The sequence below is a fragment of the Schistocerca serialis genome, chromosome 3 (genome assembly GCF_023864345.2).
Source record: "Schistocerca serialis cubense isolate TAMUIC-IGC-003099 chromosome 3, iqSchSeri2.2, whole genome shotgun sequence".
NCBI classification, from domain to species: Eukaryota; Metazoa; Arthropoda; class Insecta; order Orthoptera; family Acrididae; genus Schistocerca; species Schistocerca serialis.
In genome coordinates, this window is record NC_064640.1 from 271,846,453 (window position 1) to 271,859,620 (window position 13,168).

Consider the following 13,168-nt stretch of genomic DNA (forward strand, 5'->3'; position numbering starts at 1 on the left):
TGCCGCAGTTCAGTGACGGAGTTGAGTATCGTGCGGTAGTTCGTTTTCATCAGCAGCGGAAATATTATAGCCGCGTCAGGCCAGTCTAAACGGCTACAGATGTGAGAAATTCGAAGGATTTGGGAGGGAAACAGCAGACCCTAGAGAGTTATTCATTTACTGCGGTAACAGGCTAAAAGCCACGGTCGGTCACAGTAGAAGGCGTCCCGGAACCTGGATTAGATGCGCGCCCGGAAAGCACTTGGTAGCTCCGCGGCCACGCTCGATGCACAGCGTAGAGGAAACAGTCGGCGGTGACGCAGAGGTCGCCGTCGCAGTGAAACGGTGAGCGGAGGGAGATTCCGATGGACAGGAAGCGACGGAACGATGTCAGCTTTCGTGCGCGGCCCTAAGTAGCACGGGAAAGTGAGCCGGCAGTCGCCGTAGCTAGCGCCCAGCTGCGTAAGCCATGCATTTCCCCATAAACGCCCCCCAGTTTCCTGATACCGCACCTCACTCTGTGAAGGACATAAAGAGCATTTCTTTCCCCATCACCACCTCGTAACCTCATTTACATTTTTGACGCTTTTTTGTAAAATCCAGTTTACTGGAAGAGAGATACAAATCAAATGAATTCTCCGTCTCTGTTCGTTAGAACACAAGAATATAAAATAATAAACATTTCCCTGAAGTTCCACAATATGCTGTTTATTTCATCATGAACAGGCTTTCGGCATCGTCAGGTGAGAAGTGAATGTCGCACCCAAAAATAAATGGCGTGCAACTTTCTCAGATAGTACTGATACAGATGCAGAAAATACGTACTACAACGATAAGATACAGAGTATTTACGAACACAACTTCCTTTTTCTCATCTGTTAAATTAAATTTCAGTTACACTGACTCTAGATTACAATAGTGAATTCAACTTTATTTTCCATCTTTTTTAAATAAAATGTTTTCCATATAAAGTTAAGAAACTCAAATTTTCATTTTTATTAAACGTTACAATTCCTGCGCAAATGTAAGTAATACTTTCATTTGTAAACACTCTGCGTCTATCTCTTCTGTATCAGAAGCGTCTGCCGGCCGCGGTGGTCTCGCGGTTCTAGACGCGCAGTCCGGAACCGTGCGACTGCTACGGTCGCAGGTTCGAATCCTGCCTCGGGCATGGATGTGTGTGATGTCCTTAGGTTAGTTAGGTTTAAGTAGTTCTAAGTTCTAGGGGACTGATGACCACAGCAGTTGAGTCCCACAGTGCTCAGAGCCGTCAGAAACGTCTACGTAATTCGTACGTCATTTTATCCTTGGTTGCGACATTCAGTTGTCACTTGACAATGGCCTGAGAAGCCGAAAGCCGGCTCGTTTAGCAAATAAACAACGTATTGTGGAATACAAGGAGAGCGTTTCCTACTAAATATTAATTACGTATTACTTCCTTACAGCCCGTACCTAACAACTTGACCGAAAAATATACCCCGGTGAATCGCGTCAATCTTCCCCTGTGGTGACTCTACAGAACTTACCACCACAACGCGAAGGGAAGCAAGTCATTCCAAACACGCGCCGGGTATTATCATTCGCTGTGGTACAGGAGCGATAGAGGAAGTGAGGCATGGCCAAAGCGTTCCCAGTTCGGTTGCGGCAGCATTGTGAGTCACGTCCACAGCCGACACGTATGGCACGCTTCCTCCTCCTCCTCCTCCTCATGAACCTCCTCCCATACCGCCTCCTCGTGGCTTCTGCGGTACTGCATTGCCCGAGAGCTCAAAAAATTGTTTTTCTTTTGTTATTGCAGAAGGCAGGGAGATTTGACTAGGTAAACACGACAGAGTGACTACTTGCCAATGAGTAAGAAACATGCCTTTACTTCGGACGCATTAACCTACATATCTTGCTTAACAGAGCATATTACTGTAGAGGCCCCTGCAAACGATCAAACAATGTGTCAAACTTCACTAGCCTGTCAAATTATTTGGCGGCCTTTCGGCTTTGTCAGTCATGTCTGTCAAACACAGACTGTATTTAACGTATTTAAGAGAAATTTTGACTGATGGCCGATTTGACAAGCTAAAGGGCGTTGTTTTTGTTGATGTTTCACCCCCGCATGTTTAGCGAGAAAGAGTTTTTCTCACAATATCGCGCGACACCACGATTGTGGAAACTGCGATCGAAAGAGTATATAGTAAAAACAAAGGAGCCCTGGTAATTAGCAAAATGGTAAAAGTGTTGCATCTTTCCGAGCCATATATTACGCAGGGAGACGTTAAGAAGAAAAAAAAAAACGTTCTATACACAACATACAAACGTGAACGCATTAAAATAACAAAATCGAAGCTTTCCGGTTCTTCCACGATCAATGTATATGTTCCCACGTTGTGGTATTTTAGTGAACTTCCATCAGATTTGCAATGGTATATTTATCCCTCAATTTCTACCACTCCCAGGACAAGTATCTTGTTTCCTCTTTCTTCTGTATACGCAGCGCTAATGTCAATGCAAGAAATATTTTGTATGCCTTGGTAGCCTTTTCCACTAGCGTCAAAACACTTCGCGGTAGCGGCTTCAAAACTGAGATTAAATTTGACAAACTTTGCCGGTTCGTCTGCGTGCTTGTTTGACAAACTCGTGGATAGGAAACAGCGAATTTGACAAACAAGTTTGATCGTTTACAGGGGCCTCAAACGCATTTCTGGTTTCGGCGCTCTTACGCAGGAGTAATGACAGTTTGTCTGTGTTTCGCCAGGTACGTTTCACGCGCGCAAGGAGTACGGGAGAGATGAAGGAAGAGGGGTCGGCTTGTTTCCGGAAGCGCGAGTGGCGAGAGAGCTATGTGGGGCAGGGGCTGTCGGCTGCCGCAGCCGCTGCTCGCCGCCGCCACCAAGAACAAACACGGCGCGCTCAACAGGTGACACCGGCCGCTGGCGACGACGGCTCCTCACGCACTTCTCCCCGTCTTACTCCGCTACCGATCGGGTCTTGAAACGGCACCTAGAACGTTCTTAATAAACTACCTATTTTCTCATGTCTCTCATTTTTTTCAGTGATGAGGTGAGCACCATAACTCTGTGATACATCTGCTCAATTTTTTGGATACAAATAAGTTATGTACAGAAACCAGATGGCAATTATAAGAGTCGAGGGGTATGAAAGGGAAGCAGTGGCTGGGAAGGGAGTGCGACAGGGTTGTAGCCTATCCCCGATGTTATTCAATCTGTATATTGAGCAAGCAGTAAAGGACACAAAAGAAAAGTTCGGAGTAGGTATTAAAGTCCATGGAGAAGAAATAAAAACTTTGAGCTTTGCCGATGACATTGTATTTCTGTCAGAGACAGCAAATGACCTTGAAGAGCAGTTGAACGGAATGGACAGTGTCTTGAAAGGAGGGTATAAGATGAACATCAACAAAAGCAAAACGAGGATAATGGAATGTAGTCGAATTAAGTCGGATGATGCTGAGGGAATTAGATTAGGAAATGAGACACTTAAAGCAGTGAAGGAGTTTTGCTATTTGGGGAGCAAAATAACTGATGATGGTCGAAGTAGAGAGGATATAAAATGTAGACTGGCAATGGCAAGGAAAGTGTTTCTGAAGAAGAAAAATTTGTTAACATCGAGTATAGATTTAAATGTCAGGAACTGGTTTCTGAAAGTATTTGTATGGAGTGTAGCCATGTATGGAAGTGAAACGTGGACGATAAATAGTTTAGACAAGAAGAGAATAGAAGCTTTCGAAATGTGGTGCTACAGAAGAATGCTCAAGATTAGATGGGCAGATCACATAACTAATGAGGAGGTATTGAATAGAATTGGGGAGAAGAGGAACTTGTGGCACAACTTGACTAGAAAAAGTGATCGGTTGGTAGGACATGTTCTGAGGCATCAAGGGATCACCAATTTAGTATTGGAGGGCAGTGTGGAGGGTAAAAATTGTAGAGGGAGACCAAAAGATGAATACACTAAGCAGATTCAGAAGGATGTAGGCTGCAGTAGGTACTGGGAGATGAAGAAGCTTGCACAGGATAGAGTAGCATGGAGAGCTGCATCAAACCAGTCTCAGGACTGAAGACCACAACAACAACACATGTACTAAAAGAGATACATTTTTTATTGTCCTGGCAAATGTGAGAGTTGACACTTAGAGCGTTTGACATTATGACTCTTCGACTCTACTTGCAGGATTAAGTCGCGTTGTTTTTTGTGGCATACTGGAAACAGGATATTACCGGCAAGGATATCGCGACCTGGTCTCTGCTTTCATCTACGCTTAAGTTGCGACCCGTTTTCTCGAGATTTTATTTTGGCTGTACCTACAAGTGTAGATCGCAAGCCACCTTCAGGTGTGTGTTGGTGGGTAGTTCTCGAACTACTACAATTTCCTCTCGTCCTTCTTACACAAGCGAATGAAGAATGGGAAGACCGACTGTCAGCTATGGATAAGTTATAATTTCTCGTTATGGTCATTTCGCGAGACACACAGGGTGATTCCGTGATGATGTTACAAACTTTCAGGGATGGTAGAGAAGGATAAATTTATCAATCTGAGGTAAGGGACCCTGATCCGTAAACGACCCATCAACACTTAAAATCGAAAGTCGTTCTGATACCTCTGGCAGTGGACTACATGTACTGGTGCTGTCATTGTTAAGACTGTAGACCTGGCAACTTTCAGAGGTGGTAGTATGGACAAAAACAAGAAAAAAGGTTTAGTAAACATGGGCTCTGAAATGCATACCTTAAGAGCTTTGAGCACAAGTTCATCTTCGCCATTGTGTAACACATCACTTCTACTGAAAAAAAAGAGCTCGTAACTCCGAAAATGGAAAAATTTTCTTGTTAAAAATTAAACCATTGTACTGATAGTTGCGGGCTCTCACTAGGGAACCTCCCCATCGCACCCCCCTCAGATTTAGTTATAAGTTGGCACAGTGGATAGGCCTTGAAAAACTGAACACAGATCAATCGAGAAAACAGGAAGAAGTTGTGTGGAACTATGAAAAATAAGCAAAATATACAACCTGAGTAATTCATGCGAAGATAGGGAACATCAAGGATAATCTCAGCTCAGGAGCGCCGTGGTCCCGAGGTTAGCGTGAGCAACTGCGGAACGAGAGGTCCTTCGTTCAAGTCTCCCCTCCAGCGAAAAGTTTTTATTTATTTTGGCAAAGTTATGATCTGTCCATTCGTTCATTGACGCCTCTGTTCACTGTAATAAGTTTAGTGTCTGTGTTTTGCGACCGCACCGCAAAACCGTGCGATTAGTAGACGAAAGCACGTGCCTCTCCAATGGAAACCGAAAACATTTGCTCGCAAGGTCATAGGTCAACCGATTCCTCCACAGGAAAACACGTCTGATATATTCTATACGACACTGGTGACGGCATGTGCGTCACATGACAGGAATATGTTGTCGACCCACCTAACTTGTACACTTGGCGAATGGGTAAAAACATTCTTCTACGTTGCCCGATTTAGGTTTTCTTGTGGATGTGATAATTACTCGCAAAAAAGTGATGAAAACATAAGAGTTTGTCACATAAACTGCAACAAATGAATCCAACAGTTTCGCAGTCGCTCACTTTTCCCTGTGCTCTGTCAAAACATATGTTTCAAATTTTTCCGTGTGTAGACCGTCAAATCCTGCCTATGTCCAAGCAAATCTGAACATGTCCTGGAATTTTGGAGAGCGAAGTTGATTATGTGTGAGTGCCTGAACGTTGATAATTGTCTGAAAATAAAAAATTAAACTTTTCGCTCGAAGGGAGACGTGAATCTAGGACCTCTCGTTCTGCAGCTGCTCACGCCAACCACGGGACCACGGCGCTCCTGAGTTCAATTTATCGTTGACGTTGCATATCTTGCACATCGACTACTTGGTTTGTATATTTTGCTTATTTTTTCATAGTTCCACACAACTTCTTCCTGTTTTCTCGATTGATCTGTGTTCAGTTTTTCAAGGCCTATCCACTGTGCCAACTTATAACTAAATCTGAGGGGGTTGCGATGGGGAGGTTCCCTTGTCAGCAATGAATGAATGTGTAAATAGACAAAAAATTGGACACGTATTGTCATCGTCTTTTACTGACATAATACTTCAGAGCTATGTTTAGAAGATGAAGGACGGGAATCACGAAATGTGCAAGCATAAGGATCGTGGGCAACGTGACATATGGCGATTTGCGACGGCCGTGGAGGCCTGGCCGGATAGCAGAAGTGGTTAAGGCGACCGCCGCTCGCTATAAGCGGGAAACCCGGGTTCGTGTCGCGAACGGCCGGCCGCAGTGGCCGAGCGGTTCTAGGCGCTACAGTCCGGAACCGCGCGACCGCTACGGTCGCAGGTTCGAATCCTGCCTCGGGCATGGATGTGTTTGATGTCCTTAGGTTAGTTGGGTTTAAGTAGTTCTAGGGAACTGATGACCACAGCAGTTAAGTCCCATAGTGCTCAGAGCCATTTGAACCATTTGTCCCGAACCGCCAGAAATTTTCATGCGTCGCAAACAGGTGATGTCAATACGTATTTGCAAATTACGAATCCATTTACAGCAGCTGTAATCGTCGAGAACAGTGTCTATTCCTACAGACATGCATGCATGCATAAACGACATTGTAGTGTAAAGATACAGACATTGTAAGCAGCAATTTGTGACTATTATTTAGATTCTGTGGTAGTGAGAGAAACAGAACCTCAAAAATGGGATCGAAGTGCTAAATAGCTCAAAGGCGGTTACCCTTGGCCGGAATGCAGTTAGTTACATCTGGATTACGGAGAGAATCGTCATCATTTTCATACCTACCCAGATTCCCGACCTTCAGATTGTGGTTTCTATTCTGTCTTATTGAGTGATGAACCTATGGTACAGTGGAAGATGACCTGTATCTCATATGCAGTCTTCTCAAGTGTAAACATGGATGCTTTTTGCAGACTAATACGTGTGTTTCATTGGCACCTACGTTGCACATCCAGTCCCCACAAAAATTTACTCAAAGATGCTACACCTGGCATACCACATGAGACGTAATTCCTCGGTGAGCAGTCAGAGGCGCACAAAGTGCGGGATGCATTCCAGTTGGGCCGTTGAACAGCCCTTTGTGACTGCTCGGCCATCGCTGCCGCGCGAGCTTAACTTTGGCGAGGAACTGCAGTAAAATTGTAGAGGAGCATCGACCGCGGCGGGCGCAATGCTAGCTAGCACTGACGGAGCCACGCGTTTATGTTTTTAGAAATTCTCGCGCAATCCTTGGCAGAAGGCGTTGTGTACTGCCAGCTGTGAGGAAATGCGGCTCCCTCGGTACTGCGTCTTTTTCACTTTCGTTTGTCATTAAAAAGCCTACACCATAATTACTGCCGAAGGGTTTTTCGCAACGTATACGAAAAGTAGCTGTCTTTAAGATGAAACGAATCACACTGTCATTGGTTTCCATTTCTCTGTGATTAGCTGCCGAACTGTATAATACTGTATGTTCCACTGTATCTCGCATGCGTGGCCGGTTCTCAGGACTAAAAAGGCAGGGGTATACCACTTCGAAAAGGAGAGCTAGTAAAATCAAATCCCGGGTTGATCACTGCAAATCTGATCATTACTTGATTGTTGCTCGACAGTCTGGGAACCGCACCAGATAATATTGATAGAGGAAACAGAGAACATCCGAAGAAGTACAGCACGTGTCGTTACAGGTTTATTTAATACACGCGAAAGTGGCAGGCGCTGAAAGAGAGGCGTTCTGCATCACGATATAGTCTAAAATTCCGAGAGTGTACGTTCCTAGAACAGACAACCAGTATATCGATTCCCCCTGCGTATGTGTGAGGAAAGACCATGAAGATAAAATTAGAGAGATTCGATCCCACAAGGAGGCTTACCTGCGAACCATCCGTGACTAAAACTGGGAAAGGGGCAAGTGAAAGTGGTGCACAAAGAACCCTCCGCCACACACCGTAAAGTAGATTGTGGAATATGGGTATAGGTAGATGCAGACGTATCCTCTCTTTTAACGCATAACAGTGAAGAAAGACGAGTCTCTGACATCTTTCGAGATTCACCGATAGAATTTTCGTCATTTTGAGCTACTGTCGCTTTAAACCATACCTCGGAAGCAAAATTAATGCATGCGAATATACGCAGAAATACGTTCTATCAGATATCATACAAGAGACAAATAAATGCGATGGTGTCATCTGCCTGATAAGCTGCTTACTCTGACGATCACTGACGGTGGAATATGCAGCAGAAACTGAAACCTTGTTCTACGCTTCTTCGTACTGGAGCGCTGTTACTAAAGAAGCAAGTAGAAATTACGAAGTGCGAGAACAATTCCAACCAGGAGAGCGGCTATGATCTTCGAATGCATGGAAGCGAGCTCTAGACGCTGAAAAAGAGACAGGGAAATTTTCCGAATTGTTTACGTTCCTACGAAGGCACTGGCACCGCCAGTGCAGACACGGACACAATCTTACGGCCGAGACCCACGAGAAACAGGCCGCGGCGGTACGTCACGTAGGTAGGCCTGAGCTCGCTCGCTCAGCTCAGCAGACAAAATGCGTTTCTAAACATGTTAACTCGCAATTGGGCGTTTATCTTCAAACGAGAATTGCATCTTCTATTGAAATCTGCTATTATGAACTATTACTGAATAACAGTACTACAACAAAATGTAATTTAAGATCAGTACTCGATACGAGGGTAATCCCAAAAGTAAGGTCTCCTATTTCTTTATAAGTACATAGATCTGCTTATTTCTACAATGGTTTACATCAGTTTACACCTTGAACGTTTAGCTATTTTTCGACATAATCACCATTTCTATCGATGCATTTTTGTAGACGCTGTGGCAGTTTTTGTATGTCCATGTCATACCAGCTCGCCGCCATGCTGTTCAGAAAGTTATGAACCTCTTCTTTTACCTCGTCGTCGGAGCTGAATCGCTGGGACCACAATTAACGCTGACAGGTACTGTCAGACTCTGAATAAACTCAAACGGGCAATTCAGAACCGGAGAAGGGGAATGTTGAGCAAGGGCGTACACATTCTCCATGAAAACGCTCGCCCACACATCGCTCGGCAAACCTTTGCTCTCCTGCAACAGTTTCAGTGGGACATAATCATCTACCCACTCTATAGCCCAGTGACTATCACATGTTCGCGATGTTGAAAGAACATTTGGCAGGAAAGCGATTCAGCTCCGACGAGGAGCATGGCGGTGAGCTGGTATGACATAGGCATACTAAAACTGCCACAGCGTCTACAAAAATGCATAGACAGAAATGGTGATTATGTCGAAAAATAGCTAAATGTTCAAACTGTAAACTGATGTAAACCATTGTAGAAATAAACAGGTCTATGTACTTACAAAAAAATAGGAGACCTTACTTTTGGGATTACCCTCGTATAAATGGTATAACGGCTTGTTTATAGCATTTAGTCTCTTCTGCTTAACAGTCCTCATTTCGTACAGGAAGTGGTGCCTTATGCAACTGATAATCATTTTGGCATAATATTAATTTTATTGTACCCCAGTACAGCCGTAAAAAGTTATAAGTAGGCCTATGGACTTACGATCATTGTAGGACTAATAACAGTAAGACTCTATAATAGCGGGTTCCGTTAGAAGATCTAATTCTCGTTTGTACGTACACACCTAGTAACGAGTTTACAGGTGTAGAACCGTAGTTTGCTGAATTGAGCGAGCGAGCGCAGGCTTAACTTCGTGACGTACTCGCCGCGGCCAGTCTTTCTCGTAGGCCTCGGTCAATGGCAACATGAACGTAATGATGACGTACGCCGACCAATGAGAAGTCACCTGTGTGCTATAAACGTCACCACAACAACACCAACGACAGTCAGCTGTTTCTGGCGAAGACGATGGAGGATTTCGTCGAATTCTCGAGATTTTACACAGATTCGACGCGACGAGTAAACAAAGGATGTTTTATACAAGAATGTCGTGAGAAACTACGATCTCGTAGAAATTTACACGGGCAAAACGGACAATTCGGAACGACTCAAGGTAAAAAACTCTCTTTAGCCTATGGTTAATCGTCCTCTGCAGAAATTTAAACGTCAATTTCCATCTTCACGAGCTATTATTCTGCTGTGGCGTTAAAGTAGACTAATTACAAACTTTCTGATCTAAATGTAGGGTTAGCTTACACATCTTCAGCGCGGGTTATTGTTAGAGAAGAATAATGGATTGGCGTTACCTGGGGTGGGTTGCAGCCGCGCCTTGAGCTCGTCATTGGACGCGTGTCCGCTGCTGCTGCTGTCAACGTCGGAGACGCCGGAGTCCGCTGGACTCGGTGGCAGTGATCCTGTCAACAAAAAAACGCCGTACACTGTAGCGCTAAGAAAACACAAGAAGAAACAAGCTGTACGTAAACACTTCGTGTCGCAATCGGGTGCTCCGTTTCGATATGAGTCCACAATGTTTTTACTGTATGTTGAAAGTTTTGCCGAGAGTTCCCTTTTGTTTTACTTGATACCACTGTCTATGGTGTAAATAAAAGACTATATTACATTTTATGGGAAGCTTGGCATTCTACAACGGAATCAGACACCAGACCCGCTTCCTGTTTCCAGAATATTTTTCTCGGTCATACTAAAATGGATTAGTGGTTAAGGCTTGTGATAGGTGTGAAACAACCGGATTGTTAATCGACCGTGACTGTTCCAAAAATTTGAAAAGGTTTTACAAATACCGCTACCAGTCAAAAAATTTATTGACTAAATTATTTAATTAGCAACATGTTTCGAAATTTTCATCCATGGCCAAATGTGAAGAAACGAAATCCTAAATGAAATGACAAAGTTTAGGAATTCAGATTTCTTCACCAACTTCAATTCAATATTATTAAAATACAAAATACATAAAAATTAAGGTTGTATATGAATGTAGGTTCCCACAACATCTTTGTAATTGTTTAAAATAAAATTGAATACAGTCGTTTTAATGTAAAATTGTCACATCACTGAGTTTGTATTATACACGGTGGTCAGAAACAGTCTGGATATAAGGGGGTTACAGGATAGGCTGTGCGGAGAAATAATTGTTAAGAAGTATCTCAATACGTTGTGCACCTTTCGATTTAATTGCCATTGCAGTTTGCCAATCAGGCAGTTGCGCACGCAAATTCAAGCGGCCTGCCGGAGACGGTGTCACCAAACATGTTCTTCATTTGGTACCGTAAAATCGAACAAGAGAGCGATACAAAAATTGGACATGGTACGCTAGTAAGGATCGAACCCGATCGCAAGGCGGAGCAGTCTCGTGCGCTATCGTCTACGCTGTGAGAACAACTAACACTAATTGTATCTGGTGGGCCACTTGAATTTGGGTGCGCAACGGCCTGATTGGCTCAGTTCAATGCCAAGTAACTCGCAAACGGCGCATCCAATCGATCTTTTAAACAATTAGTTCTCGGCATAACCTTCCCTGCAACACCTTTACAAGCTGCTGAGACTGTTTCTGATCACCCTGTATTTCACCGAACAACACCAGTCACCGAAAGAAGCTTTGTTTTGACCACCATCTTGTTTTTCTGCACTGTTAAGTTGTCTATGATATCGTGTTTCAAGTTACCTCTAGAAGTTTGAGAGCAATGGCTAACAAGTTCAAAAGAGCCACAGAAATAGAGGTACCTGATCACATCATTAGAAGACAGCCGCGTCACAAGAACAAAGTGAGTGATTATTTAAAATTTTTCATGTGAACAGCAGACCAACATACAATACATTTCGTAACTTGCTAGATTATCCAAGACTCTACAAAAAATATTTTAACATCTATGTGCTCTTGTGTGAAATGTTTGTTGTACTGTCGTTGGAGCCTTATGATGAGTTCTAACCTAGAAACATGTTTCTATTGTGACTGGTAGCACCATTTCTTTTATCACAGATCTCCTCATGCTCCTAAATTACGGGAAAGAAGGAACCTGTTTGAAGCGCTTAGCTCGGCAGATATTTCGCGTATTCTATTTGAATTAGGACGCATTTGAACAGGGACATGTTCGCGAAAGGGCGTTAACCCCTGACAGAAAGCAGTGGTGGGGGTATTTTTCCTCAGCGCACGTAAAGGGTTCAGCCACATGGGCAGATGTTGTCCGGAAACTGCAGCTGCTCTGGACCTTGCGTAGGGGTTGCGTTAGGCTGCACTGCAAATATATGGCACACCTGGCTGAGGCTCGAGCACAAACAGGAAGTCGCAGGTTCCAGTCATATTGTGTAGATCGCTGTCACCCCCCGATGTCCATGTCCGCAGGCGCGCTCTTTAAATTGCGGCTAACAGCTCTATGCTGTGATAGTGAAGTCAGGTTTAGCGCAGTAGTTTCATATTGAAATTATAAATCGTAGCTGACCCCACGGGAGACTATTCGAGGTCGAACATGAAGCACTATTCTATGGCCTCGCTACAATCAAGGATTTTGTCCATAAAGTTACCCTTTTCAACCATTCTTTTTTTTTTTTTTTTTTAAAAAGGCAGATAAGTAACAATCGTTCACTGTTGTTACTACTGAGGAACACCAATTTACATGACAAAACCAGAGGCTGGTAATATCTGACATGTCGTCAACATCGGCGTTATTATAGATACTGTCTTACTGTTTATACTAAGGAATTTTGGGAATGTTAGCGTCAAGTTGTTTTTTATTCCTTCATTCCATTCCTGGATGTTCGAAAGATATTCGTTTATACTGTACTAGGAAATTTCTGTATTAAGGTTGAGTACTGCTGATATTAAGGACGTTACAAACAGAACACAGATTCCGTTGTAGAACGAGGAAGGATGGAGCCAACCTTGGGCTTCTTGAAGCAACAGTGCCGACATTCACATGGAGTGATTTGCCGAAATCACTGAAAATCTGAAGAGAGTGTCATCCTCATTCCTTTCGAATACCTGTGTATGTTCATAATTACAGCTCCAACGTGTTTGATCGGCATTCTGTAGGACGTCCTCTAAACTTGACTTTCTCCTTGTTATCATCGCAGTACGAACAAATCGGACGCATTAGCGCGTCGAACCGAGCTCCCATGTTCGTCACATTTCAAAGAAGAGGCTAAAACTCCTCGGGGATGTGAAGAGCATATCTGCTGATTAACGAGCAACCATAAACAGAAATATTTATCGCCGTGTTCCGACGGTGAACCCTGGGATGAACGGCAGTGGAGCGTGAAACGCGTCTGAGCGTGTTGTGCGC

General features: G+C 43.8%; 1 protein-coding gene across 3 annotated transcripts in view; it reads right to left on the minus strand.

Moving 5' to 3' along the window:
• Positions 1 to 13,168, minus strand: part of LOC126470047 (ecdysone-induced protein 74EF-like) — a 617,268-nt gene that overhangs the window by 17,012 nt on the left and 587,088 nt on the right. For all 3 annotated transcript variants that reach the window (XM_050097548.1, XM_050097546.1, XM_050097547.1), the window contains one exon: positions 10,178 to 10,285. In XM_050097548.1, coding sequence (XP_049953505.1) covers positions 10,178 to 10,285 — 108 coding nt within the window. The remainder of the gene's footprint in view (positions 1 to 10,177; positions 10,286 to 13,168) is intronic.